At 37.7% G+C, this 21,858-nt stretch overlaps 1 protein-coding gene across 3 annotated transcripts in view; it reads left to right on the forward strand.

Annotated features, from left to right (window-relative positions):
* Positions 1-18,086, forward strand: part of LOC107091362 (dachshund homolog 1-like) — a 32,213-nt gene extending 14,127 nt beyond the window's left edge. The window contains exons 4-11 of one of the 3 annotated variants that reach the window (XM_015385224.1): positions 4,322-4,500; positions 6,120-6,240; positions 7,573-7,707; positions 11,029-11,225; positions 11,676-11,826; positions 13,428-13,556; positions 13,761-13,862; positions 17,361-17,410. In XM_015385224.1, coding sequence (XP_015240710.1) covers positions 4,322-4,500; positions 6,120-6,240; positions 7,573-7,707; positions 11,029-11,225; positions 11,676-11,826; positions 13,428-13,556; positions 13,761-13,862; positions 17,361-17,395 — 1,049 coding nt within the window. In that variant the 3' untranslated portion in view covers positions 17,396-17,410. Of the gene's footprint in view, positions 1-4,321; positions 4,501-6,119; positions 6,241-7,572; positions 7,708-11,028; positions 11,226-11,675; positions 11,827-13,427; positions 13,557-13,760; positions 13,863-17,360; positions 17,411-17,567 lie in introns of those variants that run through there. The other 2 variants (XM_015385223.1, XM_015385222.1) reach the window with 2 other exon arrangements.
* Positions 18,087-21,858: the final 3,772 nt, after the last annotated feature.

Raw genomic sequence — 21,858 nt, forward strand, 5'->3', positions numbered from 1 at the left:
TATATTTTAACACGCACACACACACAATGTGTAATTACAGGTGTATGACACGTTTTTCAATTGTTGTCGATACACATCCGCACCACCATCAATAGAAATTGAGCAGCTGTGTTGCTATAGAACTGAGCTGATTAACGCCAGGATGTGACATCATCCGCGCTGCCTGTTTGTTTCCTTTGAAAAACTTTATGCAAAATTAAAACAGCTGAGCTGTGAGTTGTACAGATTAAAATAAAGATAATTGAAACTGTTTAAGGTTCTGCCTGCATATTTCTTACTTTTCTTGCTGGATTAAATGTGATTCATTTTTTTTGTGAAAAAGACATATAACCCAGTCTACAGACAGATTTTTAGGCAGCAAATGTTGATAAAAGTTTATATTTAGAGAATATAAACTTAGATAATTGAGGGATAGGCCTATCGATAATTAATTCGAAATAAAAAACGTGTCTTTTTTGGTAATTTGAAGATTGTTTTCTCTTACATATTAAGATATTAATACTAAAAGATGTTCAATTAAAATAGTTTTGTACATAACAGCAATCAGAGTCCCTAGATGTGCTTGAAAAATATGGAATCCACTTCCAGAATTTTCATGATCTGGATTAGTATGAAAAAAGAAAACTTTACATATCGTAAGTAACCTTTTGCTCCTTCATTTTCTAAAAGACAAATACCCTAATAAGCTTCTCAATAAGGGGAATGGATTTTACATGTATTTCTGTGATTTATAGGCTTATTCTTTGATTTTTCATGTCACAACTTGATCTCAGCAATTTACCATTATATTTTGTTTGCTTGCTGACTCATTTCAAAATCAGTAAAAACAAGTATTTTGTCAGGACTTGTTACCTGCCCACATTGGAAGAGGAACCAGTCCCTGCCTTAATGAGCTTCAGCAAACTGACCTCACCTACGCCTCACCAAGAACGTATGGGCTATTGTTAAGAGGAAGATTAGAAACACCAGAACCCACAATGTGGATGAGATATAGGTTTTTATTAAACAAACTGGAGCTTTCTTAAAAAGTCAGTAGTGGATATAAACATAGTTGTTTCCATAAGGCTCAGAAAATTAAAGGTTTTCTTCCCTTTTGCTGATGATGAACTTTTTTGCTTGTTAATAAAACATGTACCTCAACTATCAGAGCTCACTTTGGTTTGAGGTTCCACAGCAGCAAAAGTGGAGCATCAGCGGACAGAAGTAAGCGAGCCTGAATGATTGCGAGATGAAAAAGATGAGAGGCCGGAGCCCAATCAATAGTCTTCTCTCTAATTCACTATCCTGAATGCAAACGACAAACGCTGGACAATCGATAGGGTGACCTGCACACGCATGCACACACGCTCACATAAACCGCTCAGGTGCAATGGTCCCCACACTGGTATTGACAGGTTAAAGCGACATCAGTGTGTTTAGACAGATGACACGGCTTATGGAGGTCTGTGTGGAATACGCTATGAACCCTGGGACCAGGCACCTATATCTGGAGCACACTGCAAGGCTTTAGGTGAAGCACACAGAAAATAAGAGAAATTGTCCACCATGTTTAAAAATACACAAAGACCAGCAAGGTCTCTGTTTCTTTTTTTTTTGAAGCCATTTCCTTGGCGCTCCTGTCGGTAAACACCGCTGGCATTAAGCTTTGTTTACCACTGTATACACTCAGTTACGACTGCCAGCATCTGTGTGCAGTTAGGTGGCTTGGTTACCACCCGCCATTATAAACCTGTAAAGCTTAATCACCGTTAATGATAGAGTCAAGTGGAAACACACACAAACACGCATGCACATAGACGTACTGTGTGTGTTTTTTTTCCATACCGCCACCCACAGCCTTATGGGAAGGATGGGCCCCTACCAGCGCTCCAACCACTACAAAGGGCCATCTCAGATTACACACACGCACGGCTCGCACAACTGCTGAGTGGGACACCTTATGGGCTGCAGAAGAGCAGAGAGAAGCCATTTCTGCGTTTAACAAGATCTTCTGGGAAATTTACAGTAACTGTTTGTTTACTGTAATGGTTTGTTTGGGTAAACATAAGAGGAGCAGTTTGACTTTTGATGTTTTCTAATGAAACATGGGAAGAGAAAGTGGAGGGGTGAAAACAGAGGGACAGAGTGAGAGCGATAATGAAATTATAGTGTGAGGTGGGTTGGGACGGAGGGGCACTGGGCTCCAAACCCAGGCTTAATATTTGGCTGCAAGTTGATTTTCAGAGCATCTGGTTATTCAGCTCCATTCATACAGATCTTTTGTTTGGATTAGTTTATGGACTGGGCAAAGTGAAAAGACTATAATCTGCCAAAATGCACAAAGCACCTCACATATGTCTGGCGAGCTCAACTTAAAAAGTCGACACCTTATGCTTCAGTTTTTTTCCTCTTCATGTGCTTTATTGTCTGTCTTTCTGTAACTTTTTTTTATTTTCCTCCTCTAGTTCTATTATTTGTGACAATTGTGTGGAATAGAGTCCAAGATTTTTCTCTTTGTGTTCATAATTACCCAGCATGCATTGCTGGCCCAGCACCAAGACTGCCATCAGCTTCTTTTGTTCCACTTCCTCCCTGTGTTTCTTTTGTTTTTGTTTTTTCCTTTTATTAAATGATAAATATTTATGTCACCCCCCCATTCCCACCCCAGAAAAAAAAAAAAGAAAAGGAAAAAAAAAAGGATTGTTTGTTTCATGAATAGAAGGGCCGAAACAACCCACTGGGGTGCTGTTGAGAGGAAGGATTTTGTTTTCAGATAGTGGAGACTTGTCCCAGAGAGAGGAGTGTGAACAGCAGATTGGGAGAGATAACAAGAGCCTAGTTTCGATTGATGACATTTTTTTCACAATTCCACCTATATAGAAAGGACAAGAGGCATCAGTCTGCAAAATGTTTTCAAACTTTAATAGAAAAAATGAGTTCTATTTTAATTACTGTGTAATAATAAAATAATAATATATGCTCCACTACAAATACAAACACTTTCTATTAACATCACTTTTTGCAAAGTTTCATTATAGAAGTCAATATTGATATCTAATTGATATCAAATTTTGAGAGGTTTATATCTATAGTTAGGGCTCTAAATTACCTTTGCTTTACTGATGCTTAAAAACTGTTAGAAGAACTGTTGCATTATAGTTTTTGCTGCCCTGCGAAAAACAAAAGCAGAAAAAAAAAAAGATATTAGACCTATAGAGGGTAAATGGGTTTAACAGACACCCAGTTATGTTTTACTCTATTGGCTGTTAGATAGCTGCTGAAGACTTGAAAAGTGCTTGTATTGAGGAACAAACCAACAGTATTTTTTTGTAATACAGTAGTTGCAGCTGTTATAATTTTAAGGATAAAATGGATGTATTTAAGGCGCAAGTTTATCCAATAACATAAAAGCAAAAAGACCAATAATCAGGTAAAATGCCTAATTACAATCTTGCACTCTACAAACTGCACAGGGTTGTGCATGTGCATTTTTTTTTAAGTGCAGAGGGCGGGTCTTCAAAACTTAAAAAATTCACGTAAATTCTCCACTATACCTTTAAACATGCAGGGCATTGGGTACTTAAGGACCATGATAGTGAACCAATTTTAGGCTTTAGATTAAAGCTTATTTATGTGTCTGCATGACTCAGAACTCAAACCTAAATCCAAATTGGAATTTGGGATTTAATCGGACTACATGTGAGCAAACAGAAGCAAGTTTCTAAAGAAGGAATGTAGAAGAAATGTCAGTATCAAGATGCGAAGCGTGAAGCAATACATCCTAATATCACCTGTGGCTATGAATGTGGTAAAATGTTGTTTTTCCAAAGTACTAACTCTTGGGGATTGAATACAAATACTCGCTACGGTTTTTAGATTTTTGTTATATCTGTTTTTAATTATGTTTATGGTAAAACAATTTTACTTTCTGAGTGGGTATTTATGATAAAAAAGAAATTGAAAACAATAATTTCAGTTTATGATCTTGCGGTTCTGTGTATGTCTGACGTAAAATCCCAATAAATACATATGATGTTGTGATGTAATAAACTGTGAAAAGGTTATTAGGGTATGAATACTTTAGCCAGGAACTGTGACTTTTTCTTTGCTCCACTTAAGATGAAAAACTCTTTAGTTCAAGATCCAGAAATGTTTTACACTCCTTGTCTGTCACCATAAGAAAGACGTGTCCTACAATAACCTTTGGTGTCATGATCTATTAATGATTTCAAGTTCAATCAGATCATTGCTTCTCATTGCTTGATGGCTTTTAAGAATGACTGTTGACAAGATGAGAAACTGAGTTTTTTTTTATTTGGTTTTCTTCCTTTTCCTTCTTTAGTTTTGGACCAGTTGCCCTTCATGATGATGTCACATCCTCTGATTCCTGGCAGCCTGGCCCCCGCATCTGTTTCCATGGCAATGGGCCAGATGAACCGACTGAGCACGCTGGCCAGCATGGCTAACGTGGCACAACTCCATGCTAACCCACCTGCCAGGGCTCCCACCTCTGTCATTAAGGTGAGCCCTGACGGCCATCAACCTATCACATCAGACCACCAACCATTAACAGTATAACTCTATGAAACATTACATAAAAATGCTGCGCATTTAGAGGTAAATTCAATCAACTACAGCTTTCTTAAAGCTTGCTTTCTGTTTTAAATCAAAGATAGAGAGTTAGGGCTGAGTCCTTAGAGTTTTACTTCATCAGTTGCAGGAACCTGCCTCCACATTCAGTTTTAACAACGCAGACAATCTTTTTTATGACCGGGTCCTGAAGACGGTTTAGTGCTATCTTTTCCTGTAAACAGGGCAGTAAGTTTTAAAGCCTTCCCTCCGTATAAAAGTAAGTTTCTTTAGTGATTTGTGGAATAGTTTTTTGGGCCCTGTTATACCATAAAATAAAAGAAACTAAATTTAAACTATGGATCATTTGGCAGATGCTCCAGGGTCTTTCCTAAAGCTAATTCCTTAAGTCAGCAAATACAAGCGGTTTGACTGTTGTGTGTTGAAGAATGTAGCAGGAAACAGTTGATAGCTATTGCTTTTTTATTGGAAAAAAGCCAAAACGTAAAAAAAAGATCGAAAACAGTCATTGTTAAAGAATTTATTTATGAAATGATACAAACTCCTAAAACCTGAAAAATAGGAAAAAGAACAGATTTAGCTTCGAGGCTGACTTCAGCCTAAGCTGCTTGCCCCCTAGTTTTCCTGAGGCTAAAATATTTTTATTAATGATTTTAGACCAACTTTTGTTTCCTGTAATATAGCAGAATAAATGCTACAAAATTCAAGATTGAAAGGAACTTTTGAATAATTCCTGAAGTTTTTTGTAACTACAAAGCCGAGGGTTTAGACTAAGATCTGATTCCCATCTGATCATTTAAAGGACGGCTGATGACAATTTACCCTCCACAAACTATAGCAGCAGCTGCTGCAGGCAGGGCCGTAACACTGACCTCAGAGGTTTAGGGGCTTTTTATCAGACATTGACATGGTGCCTATGTGAAAAATGCTATATTGAATAAAAAAAGAAATTTCTGGGTTGAAAAAAAGCTATGTTTCAATAATATTTTGTCAAATATTAATATTTGCAATTTCATTTATTCATGACATTGCATAATTGCATAACGGTAAAAACCCTTAGATTTAAAAACTTAGTTTTCCAGCAAATATGAACACACAAAAACACATCTTTACATTACAGTGTCTCGCAAAAACTTAAACACACTTAAATGAAAAAGGCTCAAATCAATAAAAAAATAAATACAAAAGATAAACGTTATAAGTAATGGCTGCGACTCAAGAGTAGGAGGAAAAGGACCCTGTATTCCCACCTAAAAAAAAAAAACTAGACTATGGCGCTGATTGCTAGAAATTTGCAAATGCTACATGACAGTTTTGTTTAGTCTTTATTTGTCTTTTTTTTTATCAGAAAAGCTTGATTTTTTTACTTTCAATAAAAATTATATTGCAGATTTATTTATTTTTTCAGAACTGTGTTTATAAAGATATATTTATATAGTTTGGCTAACTTGCTAATTAAAACTGCAATTATCTTATTGGATTGATGTTTTAAATTCACATGTTGACTGTTTTTATTTTGTGACTATTTGCTTTTTTTTGCTGCTTGCTAGGAGCGAGTGCAGGACACCCCTTCCCCATCTCCTTCACTGGAGGAAGCTCAGATGTCATCTAATCAAAGCAGCAGTGTGTCAAGTTCACCACTGCATAATGAGCAAACCTCAGAAACAACACGTACGTTTTCATCTGTGTGACCTAGAAACTGGAAGATAGTTTAGGCTTAAGGTTTGCCAGCTCTCACACTTCTGGAGTCAAACTCGAGCTTTTTTCCTTGCTTCTCACGCTCTCACTCCTGACAGGTAAAATTTCACTCCGAATGGGGAAAGTGAATGCATTCATAATAAAAAAGGACTTTTTCTATATCGGCTTTTTGTGATTGGTCATTTTAAACATAGCCGCATTTTTACTTCTATTTTTATTTTTTTCTATTTTTTTGTCTGTTTTTAAGCTGGGAGTGTTGCAGCTTTTAAAGTACCAGAGCTTATTATTCACTATAATGTGATGTAGCTTACTTAATCACAATAGTAAGTAAATAGGTCATGTCATCAAACAGGAAATTATTTATTAGCCATTGAGACAGGTAGGAAGTACTATATTATCATGGCTCCATTATTTATATGTATTCTTATGTAGCAGTTAAGAGGTTTCTGTCTCTTTTTTGGGGACAGTTTTTGCATGAGCCATTGAAATATTACTGTTGTAAAAAGAGCAACATCTGCAAATCCTTATGCCAAAGGTTTTGGATCACTGCACTGCTAGCCAATAGTAGCATTTGTATGATCATGCATTAATTACTGGCATGGGGTACTTCCTATTTCTATGGAAGAGGATTAGAGACATTGAAAAAATAAAAAAAGTTGACTGATTTTTAAAATTTTATTTCAGTTTAATATGGAAAAAAAGTCTGAATTCTTACTTTTTTTCTCAGAACTCTGACTTTAATCTCAGAATTCTGTCCTTAATCTCAGAATTTTTACTTTTTTCTCAGAATTCTGACTTTAATCTCAGAATTCTGACTTTTCTCTCAGAATTTTGACTTAAATCTCAGAATTTTGGATCTTAATGTAGATGGGCACCGTGAAGGAAGAGATGTGGGAGCACTCAGCTTCACTGACAAATATGTGAGTTATTTGAGATTGGTGGAAAATGACGGAATTCTGTGACTTTTTACGTGCCAAAGGGGTCCCCAGTGATGCTATTTGATTAATGGAGGAGCAGAAGGTGAAAAACAAGAGAGCTAGTCTCTAAAACAGACATGGCTATGGCTGTCAGAATTCAGTCAGAATTCTGAGATTAAAGTCAGAATTCTGAGAAAAAAGTCAGAATTCTCAGATTTAAGTTCAGAATTCTTAGATTTTTTGTCATATTATACTGCAAAAGAATTAAAAAATCTGTTTTTTTTTCAGTGGCCCTCATCCTCTTCCGTACATTTCTTTATATGTGTATACGACTACATTTTTGTTAGAAATGTAGACATTTTTTTTTCTTTTTCTCTTTTCTCCTCAGATCAGCTTCATGACGGCCTGCCGTCGGGTCACAGCATGCTGGGGAACTCCCCTGCTTTAATTCAGGGCACTAGAGAGCCAGACGGGACGTCAGTGGAGTACAACAAGGAGAACAAGAGAATCCACACTGACAGGGGTACTACTCACATATATTCATGCAAGCAGAACCTGTGGTGAAACACATTGAACATTTATGCCTTGCTTCATAGGTCAGCTGTTTTCTGATTTCTAAGAATTTCTTCTTGGAGTCAATGGTTTAGCAATAGTAATGAGTAATGATTAGTTGTAGGAAAAATCTATTGTCTTTTTCCAAATACTGTCAATATTTAGCAGGGAGTTTTTCAAGCGAATCTATTATACTTATTGAATTCAAACAGCTGTGGCAAACCTACAGGCTTTTTTACTGTTATTTGTTTTCAGGAGAAGGATTTTGTAATTTACCAGGAAAGTAATAACAGTAAGAGGTGGATAAGAATTCATGGCCTCGCTCTGTCTCACCACTTCCTCTCCTCTTAGTCTCTGTCAAAGCCCCACCCCCCCAGGCCCCCCCGCCATCAGCCCCCCATGGTGAGTGAAGACAAATAATTCTACAAAACAGGACTCCATTAGACCAGGAAGCGGCGTAACATTAGCGAGCCATTTGCCGGGGCCGCGGCCTAACGAGCCAGGCGGCCTCCCGCTCTCTCAGCTGGACCTCATCTGCATAACGACCGCCTCTCTGTCGTTAGGGGCCTGCGCTGCAACGTCAGTTGTTTGGTTCTCTCTGTCAGGGAGGTTTGCATTAGCTTAATGAGGACTGCTCAAGGACAAACAGTCAGCAGAAATTTACAGCGAAAGAACAGGCCAGGCAGACAGAGACTTGTTTGCATGTGCATATATATATATTTTTTTACGGTTGCCTGTGCATATATCTTCTAATGCCGAATCCCATTATTCGCTAATCGAATCTAAAAAAAGAAAATCACAAAGGGTCCATAGGTAAGATTTTAGATGCTGTCAGATAGCGGCAAACCTATTGACAAAAGCAGTGATGGCGCCTACAATGCGGACGTCGTGCAGGGCATCGCACGCTGCATTTATGCGATTGATTTTCAATTGATTTTCCAGGGTATGCAAATGATAGCCGTGTACATTTGGCAGATTGCGAGCTTTTGTGTTTGACCTAGAACATCACAGGATGGGTTTGGCGTGGATTGAACAGAGTTTCAAAAAAAAGCTCCTCGGCGCTGTCATTCTGTCAATCCGATGTATAATAATCTGGGTGTGAGAGAGACAGTTTTGGCTGTGTGTGCTGTTTCAGTGGTCTTTGAACAACGCATCCATCCAGCAAAGATCAGAGGCCATCCCTGACACCTCACTCCCATTAACCAAACATCAGCAGAATTTTAGTCTCTCTGTGCCCCCCGCCTTTCTATTCTCTTCCGCTGACTGGCAGTCTTCATGTTGTGAAGTTCATTAGCCCTGGGGACAGGTGAAGAGGAAAGGGAGAGGGGGGGAAAAGAGAGACGAACTTGGGAGAAAAGAGAAAAACAGACAATGACCTTGGTTAGGGAGATAGGTAAATGATCAAACAAGCTGGCAGATGTGTGTGAGTGTGAGGGAGTGTGGTAAAGTAGGCGTAAAACAGTAACTCAATAAAGGATCAGTCACATCCAAGGAGCCGAGGGAGCCCACGCTGCTGACTGTGCACTTCAGCGGCTACAAATGTGTGCGTGTCTGAATGTGAGCCACGGGAGTGTAGTTGGATGCCCTCCGCTGAGCTCGCCAGCACCTGCTAATTACCTTCCTCTACAGAGCAATGCTTTTAGCAAGAAGTAGAGAGAAAGTGGAGGAGCAAAGGATGGGGGAGTGCATTGCCTCTCATATTTGAAAACACCTTGACTGTAACAGTTGCCAAGACATGAGACCACGGCAGAGAGGGAAAAGGTGGGCGGATTTGGAGCCCAAGATGCTGTGGTCAGCTAAGTGGCGAAAACGCCGTCATTTGTCACAGACAGAGAAAAGTGCCAGATATCACATGGCACGTCCGCACTCGTCCCTGCTCCAATAACTGCCAGACTCCCGGGACGTCTCCGTCCTCAGTGGCTCGGATGACGGTAAAGTGAGCAACTGGCTGATTCAAAGGGAACAAAAAAAAGATGAAGATGAAGCAGAAAATAGCTAATCTTCATACCCACACGCTCTATCACCAATTGGGATCACACAGTTCTCAGGTTTACAGACAGATGGTCATCCATAATGCAGGTTCTTAGCTGCTTTTATGGGACGTGTCAAGCTGTGATGCATTATCAGTAGGCAGGATGCCATCTAATAAAGGGCAGACGTGTCTTTAAAACCTTAAAACAGAACTTCTGTGCATGTGTGGCTGAGGTTGCATGCACTAATTACAGGAGCTTGATATGTTTCATGAGAATTCAATTATAAAAAGACTTGAGGTAGTATTTCTCTTTACTTGACTATTTGTGCGAAGTTTGCATGTCATTGCATGTTTGTCTTATTGATCCATCTGCAAAAATGAAGCAATAATGCCTAAATCTAATGGCCCAATTTTTAAACTACTTCAAATATGAATATTTATGCATAGAACAGGGGGATTGTTTGACAGTGGATGAGAGCATTTCCGTGAGTTATGGTAGTACAATGAGGTTCTAATATTCTATAACATTAGTATGTTTTCTTTCATTTATTCTTTATTTAACTATATTTAAATTTAGCCTACAATTTGCTTGATTTACTCTTTTCTTACATTATAATATAAAGTAAAAAAAAAAACAACTGATGTTTTTTCAGACTTTAGCAGCCATTCTCTCCAAAAACTGACCTTTTTAACGTTTCAGATCTACTCAGCTCTTCTGCGTAGTGGTTGAGCATGTGTAATATTATTTTTCAATTATTACAAGATCATTTTATTTTTTAACGCTGTGAATTCTAACTGGTATTTTTACACCGATTTCATAGTTTTTGTATAAGTAGCTTTTTTCCCACTTTTGTGTTAAACACCAGGGTAGCACTTGCTGTTATTTTAAGTGCTTTACATTTAAAGTAGGGCTGAGCTGTCTCTAAATGCTTATGTAGTTTGCTAAATAGTAAGCAAATGAGTCTTATTTAATGTAAAGAATGCAAGTCATGCAAACTGTTAAGTATAGCGGAGGATCTGTGATGCTGTGGGCCTTTTTCCAAGAAATACGTAGTCATGTTAAATCAAACTTGCTAAAAATGGATTGTGATTCAAAACATGTTGACAGATTAACATTAAAATCCACCATCTTCCAATAATTAATTAAAAAGGTTGCCTTATTTATTATCATGGGATTTTAAGATCATTTATACATTAAATGTTAAGTATGTATTACATCCAGAAGAGTATGAGGGAGGTGAAGTAGAGCTCACTGCATTAGTCAGAAGTGAATCAGTCTCACCAAGTAGGCATTAAACCGTCTGTCTCTCTGTACTCCAGATAACAGCTCCTCGGCTGCTCAAACGACCAGGGAGAGCGGTGATAGACACGTCTACCAGAAACCTCCCTCAGGCAGAGAGAGCTGCGAAAGGGTTTCTTACCACGCAGGCCAGAAGCTCCCAGCAGGTCTCAACCACGCTCCGTTCATCTTCCCGGAAGGTTTGTCCTCCATAGAGACCCTGCTCACGAACATCCAGGTGAGCCTCTGCCGGGGCTTTGTTATTAGCACACTGCTGAGATGAATAGGGAGGGAGATGAGGCAGTCTCTCTGGGATTTCCTGAAATCGTAAATAGCAGACGAGGCAGACATTTAGGATACGCTGTAATTGGGTTTGGGCGTGTGTTGACCCGCTTCTCAGATTTTACAGGTCTTTGTTATTGAGCAGCTACAATGAAAATCCTTTCTTTGTTTGGTTCCTTGACCCTGATGTGATGACAGTTCCCTTTAACAAGGATCAGAGTTGACTTTCATGGTGTTAAAAAGTTATTCACACAGCCCTTTTCTACTTTTCAAGTGTCTGGAAATTGGAAGTTGACTAAACTTTTTCAAAGTAAAGCACTTTCCATATAACAAGGTTTCTAAACATGATGAATTCAGTTTGGCTCGGTGCATTAACCTGTAGGTATTTGCCTGTGTTGTCTCCAAGCAGGGTCTGCTGAGGGTTGCCATAGAGAACGCCCGGGCGCAGGAAAAGCAGGACCAGCTGGAGAGGACCGAGCTGAAAATGGAGCTTGTTCGAGAAAGGGAGCTCAGGGAGACCTTGGAAAGACAGCTTAGCATGGAACAGAAGAACAGAGGTACCAGATTGATAGACGCACATGTTGATTAATTGTTTACTTTGATATCTTAGCTGAAACTTGTCGAATGAAGTGTTACTTTTCTCCTCACCGACATCCATCCTCTGAAATGAAGGCGATTCTGCTGTGCAGCTAAGGGTTTGTTTAATCCACTTGGTGACTGACAGGGTGTCCATTAGGTGGAAAATCAGATAAGGAAGTGAGGACACCGCCAGTATATTACCCCTGAAAGCAGCTGCAGAGGTGAATTAGACTGATGCTGGCAGAGTACTACAGACTAAATCAAGTTTGGCAAGTTCACAGAAACTGTAACCTGTAGCACAGTCTTAGCAAACTCCAATCAAGACCACTTTGTTCATTGAGGTCATGGAAGGTGGAGGAGGATGTGACGATAAAACGGTCAAATTTGGATATCAAACACTCTTGCCATGCACAGTATTTCTGTTAAATATCATAATATGGGAGAGGCTGCTCAGTGGTGCAGTTGTTAGCACTACTGCCTTGTAACAAGAAGGTTCAGGGTTTAATTCCTGGCCCTGGGGCTTTCTGCATGTTCTCCCTGTGCATGCCTGGGTTCTCTCCGGGTACACTGGCTTCTTCCCACAGTCCAGAAACATGACTGTTAAGTTAATTGGCTTCTCTAAATTGGCAAAGTATTAATGTCCTTTCTTATCTTCCCACATTACAGCCTCAGATATCTGTGTATTCTATGTTATAGACCAGCACAAAGTTGAACAAAACTGTGAAGTCTATAACAATACTAATGCTTGAATTCATAAAAAAAGAAAATTGAAATCTATAAAGCGGTTTTAGTATGTGTTCTTAGCAGTTCAGTTGTTCAGTCCACACTCAGGTCTTATGGAAGGGGCAAGAAAAAAGCTGTTGTCAATAGAAATATTGAGATAATTGCCTAAAGCGCTTGAGGGAATTGCAGGACAGACATAAAAGAGGTTGCTTCAGTCAGGCTTGGCTAAACTGTAATAAAAGCTCTGCCTACACACCACCCTGAAGGTAAAACATGGTGATGGCAGCATCATGCTTAGGGAAATTCCTGTTTTTAGGAGGAACAGGAAAGTTCATCAGAGTTGATAGTAAAATGGACTAAGGGAAAATAAAAACAGCAATCCTAAATGTGACCAATTAAAGACTGTAAAAGCAGCTGAGGTGGAGTTTTACCCATCATACACGACCAAAGGTGTAATGGAAGGGTCAGATCATATTAAATCAATATCTAGTTATAGTCTAGGCCAAATAAAGTTGATAAACCTTTGCAACATTGGAGAATCGATGTTCACAGACATTCTCCATCGAATCTGATTGAGCTATTCTCCCACAGCTTTTCACCCTGTTTCAGCAAAGTGTTAAATCCAGGGGCAGAAAATACATATACATCATGCTATTCAAAGTTTTATTTATGACATATTTTAGGAATCATTTATCATTTTTCTTCAGCTTTTGCACTACTTTGTGTTATTCCCAATTTCGACTGTAGAACGGGTGTGGACATTTCTACACTGCATTTTATCTATGAACAAAATCTGCTGCTCTGTGCTCATGTGCAAATTAGTATTTTTCTGACATGTTTTTTCATCTGCCTTTAGTTCTGATTCAGAAACGTCTAAAGAAAGAAAAACGGAGTAAGAGGAAATTGCAGGAGGCCTTAGAAGAGGAGGTCAAGCTCCGTGATCAGGCAGAGCACACCCTGCTGCATACAGCCAACACACACATAGGTACAGAATGCTAAAGTCTTTTATTATGCAAATAATGTATTCTTATTTTTTTTTATATAAAGCTCAGCTTTAAAGTTACAGAGCTATTTCACAGTTTTTTTCCTATGACAATATTAAATGTCATGACGCTTTCAATGTAACTTAGCCTTGAGTGTTCATTAGCCTCTAATTAAGCATCCTTATTAATTAATGACCAAACAACAGGCCATCAATCACTGGCAGCGCCTGCTCATGCAGAATCTGTGACCCAGGACGCCGACGGGAGCAGCCATGATGACAGCGGGCTGGACAGCAAGGCGACACAAGGTACAGCTGTCCAGATAACAAACACTGCTGCTGCGAGGGCGCAGCTGTGAAAACAGACTTTGATCAGGAAAAGTATTCTAGTGTTTCATTTATTTGTAGAAAAGCTCAAGTCATCTGTCACCAGATGACAGGCTTAAGGAAAACTTTTTTTTTTGTTCTAAAATCACAGGGAAAAAAATGCAGAATGTTTGCTCATTAAATTGAAGCTTGAAAGTTACAATGTATGTTATTAAAAAAATCCATCTCTCTTTAAGAATAGATGTATTCCTGCTGGTTGGGATTTATTTAGCTCCCGTTGACTGAGCTAGAACAACAGATTTTATTTTTTCACCTACCGGTTGCTTTTGATGCTTAACAGACCAATCTACTGGAAAGGTTTTGAAAGATTTCACAGTGAGGCTGCGCCTGAAATTGAGCAAAATTAAATGAAGCATGAAGCAGTTTACAGGGGCTGGCAGTTTAATGGAAACAGAAGTTTTAATATATTCATTTTGCCACCATTATTGTCTTGACAGAGATAGACATAAAAAAACAGATATAAGATCTTAAACTGACAGTAATCTTGAATTCAGCCTCATCAGAAGAGAGAGTAGGTTCAGCCCACCTCAGCTCTACGCCATGCTAAGGACCACCAAACCAGACAGTGGGGTTGTTCAAAACCTATTTTTAATTGAATGTCAGTGAAGCAAGAAGAGAACTGGCCACTAATTAATGGCTGTCTTAATTGTTCTCATGACGAGTTTGTTTGGACATCATTTGCATAATTAACACCCAGTAATAAATCATTTAAAGGGGAATTGTCTGTCAGACAGCGGGGCAGAATCTGCTTCTTTTGTGCCAAGAAGTTTTATCACCAAAAAATGGGAAACATGGAGCAGAAAAAAAATGCTTTGAACTCAATAATACTTCTTTGTTAGGGATCAGTGGTCATGGCTGTGTAGGAGCTTTAGTATTTGTATGAACTGATTATTTCTTCTCTAAAGGATTCTGTTACCAGCATTTATTACACGTTAAATAATTGGATTTGGCTTGTATCTATATAAAGCTGCTTTGAATGATTTCATTGCCTTATTCAACCCTAAAGGGTGAATTCTTTATTTTTCCTTAAAGCAATCCCTCTATTGCACATTTAAAAAAGGATTGCGAGATTTCTGTGTATGTTTAAGGACCTAACTTTATCTAGAATTACTAAAAAGATTAACATTGATCTGATTGTTATATCTAAAATTGGTCTGATATCAGCCAAAAAACCAATAGCAGCATAAATCGTTCTGCGTCAAAAATCTCCAATATAAGCAAGCTGATAAAAACACTACCTTTTATCTGCTGCTCATTCATATTGTTGATTATTGTTCTCTGTTTTATTAATAATCAAGCCTTTCCTAAAATTCCACATCGATATCGGCCATTCACAAAGCTGTGAAATCATAGCTTTATTGGGACATCCCTAAAAGAGCTAATTGATTTTTAGTATTACCGTAATCAACAAAGACTCATTCAGCACTGATTGAAAACGAAATGTGATTAAAAATGAAAGTACATTCAAAAAAACAAAAAGTACATACATAAAAACACACAGTATGAAAAAAGTTTGCTAATAGAGGAAAGGTCAATGGTAAAACAATAAATAAATGTGTTCCTATTACTATTACCAGAACCAAATCCATGTGTGGAAACCTTCTGTTTGCTTCCAAACTCTTCTGGCCTCCAGGACCTTTACCAAGAAAGATTCAAGTTGAGCAGCAAAACTGTGAGAGCTAGATCTTTACAATATACCTGAAGCTAACCAGCCTCTTTAGAAACTGATATTATGGCCTAGCACAGCATACTAACATATAACCTTCAAGCAACACTGTGATTTTTGAGTTTTAGCTTAATTTGTTGGAAACTGTTTCTTTTAATAAGTTGTTTTCATGTATGTTGGCAGATGTTGTGTGGTGATGCTCCATGCAGGTTGCTCTTCTCAGTACCTAGACTTTATATCCTGAGAGGTTCGGATCCATTACCCAATGAGTCATGTGACCCAGAGTCCTTCTTTACGGTGTTCTGTCAGATCAACACACCACCTTAGACCAGCATTCCCATCAATACCGGTTTATTCATTTTATTTTCTACAAAAAGCACACTTTAAACTACCTCAACATGCGTGTATCCCTTTAGTCATGTTAAAAAAAAAAACTATTTAATGACTTACCTTTCTGGAGTTTTTTGAAGCGTATGGTGATCTGACCTTAAATTGTTTTTTGTATATCACTAAAGGGATACTCACCTGTTGAGGTAGTTAAGTGTTTTTTTTGTAAAAAACTAAAGGAATAAATGGGGATATAACTAAAGGGATAATCGGGACTAGCATACACGTATGCAAATTAGGGTTGTCACGATACTAAAATTTAAAACTCGATACCGAGACTCAGGAAAAATAGTCGATACTCGATACTATTTTCGATACCACAAGGATAAAAACCAAAATTTAACACAAATATTTTCATTAATCCATAAAATACAAATAAATAAAAATACAATAAACAATAAGAACAATAGTTTGAGGTTGTATGCTATGCACAATATTAAGCAAGCTTGATAAAAAAAAAACTAACAAAATTAACTTCCTTGGCTATGCTTTGCACACATAACAATGACACTAGCCAAAGCAGTTAACAAACAAATATAATTCTCAGGAGCTGCACCTGTTACAAAAAAGTCTGAAACTGAAAAGTGCAAAGAATTATTCAATCACACTGTGTTCAGAAAGTGCATTTTCCTCTATTCTGCACTCTAGATGAATGTTTGTTTAGGTGCCACTGGTGGTAGCACTGTATCGATACTGTTGAAAATAAGTATGGTATCTGGATACAACATTTTTGTATCGATACTTTTTTGAGTATCGATACTTTTGACAACCCTAATGCAAATCTGATATCTTGCGCATGCGTATTGACTACGGTTATGCTGATCTGACAGAACGACAGCAGTCTTAGCTCCACATAAAAACAAGAGCTAAAAAAGCTAAAAATTGTGGTTAAGAAACAAAAGCCACCTGAAACTTAACTGATCAGACATATTTGAGGTTTTCTGATGTAGTATTTAATCTAGAGAGGTGAATTAAGCTGAAAGTGGCTAAAAGTTAAACAGAGTTGCTTTAATTAATTACTACCAGAGTAACGTTGAGCTTCAGGAAAGCTGCTCCTCTGGAGTTTGAGTCATCATTAGAGTGATTAGCCAATCAGAAAGAAACTTCCTGTGACATGATGGCTACTTCACCTTATAAAATCAATAAATAAATGGTTTGTGTTATTTTACATAAGCTCCCCTGTTACTATCTAATGACTGGGATGTTTTTTTTTTTTCTTCAGCCATTGAAGTCTATAATAATTTCAATAATAAAAGAAAGATTTGTAGATTTTTTGTTTGTTTATTAAAAAAAAAATCTTTTATTTCTAAATAGAAAGAAAGTCAAATTATTAACCTTAATTAAATCTTTGATTTGTCTCTTCTTAGGAGGAAGTTTTCACATCTGTTGGCAGCTTACATAAAAACAGACAGGACGAGCAAGGTTTCGAAAAGAATCATAAATTTGACAAAAACGGCTAAATAATGCTGGGAATGACTAAAATTAAAGACTGATAAAAACATTCCTGTTGCAAGTGAAGGCTCAAAATCGAGGTGTGTGTGCACACTACAATCTTTATTTCTTTTGGATTGCAGAGGCCAGAGTTTACATGCAAACCACAGGGAGGTACTGAGGTTCAGGAACCAGCAGATGGACGGATATAAGGAGGAACCATCATGAAGATTCCTCATTTTTGACACATACAGTCAAAAGGCATGATCATTCCAGCAGTGGCATCTGAGACACTATCTCTGCTTCCCCTACATCATCTTTGTGGTTTAATTTATTGCTTCAATTATTAGTGGGGGAGAATTTTATTCTGATGTTGTGTTAAAACTGTGTTTCTTTTTATCAGTTTTTAAAGCGTTGCTTAAAATGACCATAAATGTCTTTTTTTTCTGTCAGTGCCGTTTGTTTTCGACACCATTGATGAATATAACCTGTAACAGAGGTGTGTACATATATATAGTCACCATTTTTATTATTATTATTGTTATTATTATTATTAAATGAAAAACATGGCATGTTGTACAGTCAGTAAATGACTTGTATTGTGTATGTTATGCAGTAGTGCAGTTTGACAATACAAACAATACAGATCCTTTTTATTAAACTGTGTCATTGCTTGATTTTAGATTGAGTTGTTGTTTTTATTACTTTGGAATGGGGACAAATAGTATAAAGTGGGAAATTTAGATCATAATTCTTTATTTTGATTATATAGCCCAAAAGACTATATCCCACTTATCCTGCAAACTTATAAAAGTGTATAAATGTGTTTCTTTTGTATACACTGTGTATACAAAATTACAATAAAGTTTGTCTAAGTCTAAAAGCTAAATGAAAGCAACATGATGGAGACAGGATAATGACAATCCCAACTACAGGGACAAATCATGACAAATCAACACAAATTACAAAATAAAAATGTAATTTTCAGATTAAATGTGGGTATAAATACTGTCTAGTCAATGCTGTAAAAAATTACCGTATTTTAGTAATTCTGTTCAAAAGATAAAGCCTAGTTAAACTCTGATTATATGTTACAGATAAATTTAAAATTCATTTTAAGATTAGAGTAACATTAAAACATGTTAGATTCTACTGCTTAATGAAACTAGCAGTAAGAAAAAATTCAAAACAAATGTTAGCATACTTGAATATAAATCTATGTTATGTTCTCTAAATGCTCTTAATGTCTAGTTCCACCTCCTTTGCATAAATTACTGCAGCCTTGCCTGGAGGAGACTGTAGCTCTGCTGAGGTGTTTTTTGAGCTTTTATTTCTGCCCTAATGTAAATTGCATCCGTTGGGTCTGGTGTTTATTATTTACATTTTTAAAAATACTCTTAAAATGTAATTGTGGTTAAGGTCAGTCGAGGTTGCTGGTCCAGCAGCCAGAGCTGTGGTGCTTTCATCCTTAAACCAACTGTTGGTACTCACGGCCCATGTCTCAAAGTCCTGCTGGAAAATGAAATCAGGATCTTTGTAAACTTTGACAACAAACAGCGCACATTGGTCCAACACCAGCAGATAACTTAACTCTCTTTGTAGTGTATATGTTGCTCCAGTAGTTGTTGCAATAACTCTAAAAGAGTCAATTTACTTTGACACTATGTACAAATATTGAAAAAACTTTCAGCAATGGGAAAAGATCTTAAGAAACCAAACATTTCAATGCCGGATATTATATAGTTATTGTACTCATGCAGTCTTGTGTAAATGTGCTCTGTGCCCTTTCCTGGACGCAGACAGATGAGTGGGGAAGCAGGACTAAACCGATACCTGTGCTGCAGGCGGTGGCTCCTTTTCAGCGGCTGACGGGTGAAGAACAACGCTTCACATAAACTAACGTGTGAATGAGTCATCAGCTTTTCAGATGACCACCTTAGAGGCTGTCTTGGCTGAAAAAGATTTGACTTCATTTTGCACTGCTCTGCTCTTTTAACATCCTCTTGTATCCCTTTCTGTCTCTCTCACACACACACACACATGCATCCCTCACAATTGACTGAGCAGCTTTGTCCTGCTGAGAGATGTGTAATGGAAAAGATAAATGGAGGATAAAGCTAAGGTGACAGCACTGAGTTCATGTGCGTTTGTGTATTTGCATGTGTGTTTGTGTGAGCCCGTATGTGTGCGCTGCACAACAGACCAGCAAACCATCTGCTCATCTCCCCTTAATGAACAAAGCAAACAGCAGGAGTCAAGGCTGTCTCCAAATCTGGAGTCTCTTTATTGGTAAGCACACACACGCATACACACACATCCCCGCATTGTTTAATCTGATTATCTTTGATTGAGAACAGGGGCAAAGCAACCTTTTTAAACCTCACTCCCACATCAGTGACAGAGAAGGTCTGAAACACAATTAGCAAGCTGTTACTGAGCTCTGCTTTGCAGTCACATCTGACCACAGGCAGCCAAATAGACCTAATGGGTGGGAACTAACCAATGGGAACTAATTTAACTGCATCTGCAGGATGATGGGGAAACGCAACACTGTTAGACAGCTGTTCTCCATATCTTTTCAAACGTACTTGGACGAAACATAAGCACTGGATCAAATGGCAGCAGGAGCGTGCACACTCTGGCAACGAGGAACAAACTGATATGAATAAAACCGGCAGCCAGTATAGTAAAAGACAAAGCAGGTTCTCTGCAGAGGAAGTCTGGCCCTTGACGAGGTATGACACAGTGCACATAAAGGCCACAGGACCATAAGAAAAGGTAATTAATCTGGACTTTTTTGTAGCCATATCCTGCTTAAGACCCTAAGGACAATTAACACTGCCCCCCACCCCCTTCCCTCTGTCAGACAGAAGATCACATGACTTCAAGACATGAAACATTTCCTGTGCTGCTGGCCAAACAGATATAAATACATCATAATACGCAAAGGGCCTTCAGTGATGACTAGCTAAGGATGAAACATGATTACATCTGCGCTTCAGGGCATTGGAATACCCTGATATGGGTCAAATGATAATAGCAGGGTGCCATCATGAGTAAAATGAGTACTCAACAGGAGAATGATCTGGATACATGATCTGCCCTGATAAAATGCTTATGAACCCTACGCTAAATTCCAGCTAGGAGAACAGAGCGACTATTAGATGAGGGGGTTTTCAGCCTGGGGATAGATGTCTGCTAATAGGACTGAAAAACTAAATACTGTAGGTTTCAGTGTGTGAGTGAAACAAAAATCAATTCCTAGAAAATAAGAAAATCATCGAAAATTTTAACTTTATTTCCCCCCAAAATTTTAAATGCATGATTCGACATTGGTAATTAGTAGGTTTTCATTTTGTTTGTCTTAATTTTTTGGAATGAATTGCCCAGGATTGAGACTTTTTTCCATTTTGATATATTAACCATGAATATAAATGGTTAATATATACCTAGTTAATATATACCTAGCATGATATATACTGTACAACATGAGTGAGGTAGGATGAAAGCAGAGCTCTCAGCCTACATATGATGCTAAATGTATGCATGTGTTAGAGCAGACTGAAATTATTACAATCCAACTAATTGTATCTGCAAACATTTTATTTATTTTTTTTACATTTTGATACATAAACCTCAGCAGCAATATACAAAAAAAACCTTTTAGATCTTGTTTAAGTAGCTTTGGGTCCTTTTTGCACAGAATATTAAAACATTTTTGTTGTTCTGCTCTTAATAAAGTACACATGTAAAATAAACTGTTGTTGGGTGGTTGATTTGACCCTTTGTTTTTGTTTTTTGATTGTCTGCTTCTTAAAGGGGATGGCTCTCAAAGCTTACCAATTTGTATGAAGTTACTTCCAGTACCAAAAACAGGATACTGATCATGTGTATTAACTTGATCTCCAAGTGACCCAAGAGGTTCAGCAGATTTCTTTGTCAGCCAATATACTAAATTCTGCCCCAATGACACATTCGTACATATAGTTATATAAAGTGTGCTGTATTAGGTCAGTTTTGGTTTGAAAAAAATATTTCTACTAGCTAAATACCAGAAAAAGTAGTGAAATCATTTTTTTATGCATCTATATTTCATTCTTCAGACTTAGAAGCTCACATTCACTATGAGTAATTTTACCTTAAGCAATTAAACAAATCTAAGCCTCTTCAGATAGATTAATTCAAGATACCTGAATTAAATGTAAAAACATATTTATTTTAAAGTGAAACATCAAACACTGCTTTTTTTCTGAGATTGGCTAATTACAAAAATTCAGGCAAGATATGACAAAATCATTTTGCGCCTCCATAAATGAGCAACTATCGTCTTATTTATAGGGCTAACAGGGTTTTTATCGCAAAGATGAACCCTGGGTGCAAAAAAGCACTTCAATTCCATTATGAACATGCTGACTGAAGCTGGAATAAGCCAGA

This window comes from Cyprinodon variegatus, unplaced genomic scaffold (assembly GCF_000732505.1).
Source record: "Cyprinodon variegatus isolate N-32 unplaced genomic scaffold, C_variegatus-1.0 Scaffold333, whole genome shotgun sequence".
In the NCBI taxonomy this organism is placed as follows: domain Eukaryota; kingdom Metazoa; phylum Chordata; class Actinopteri; order Cyprinodontiformes; family Cyprinodontidae; genus Cyprinodon; species Cyprinodon variegatus.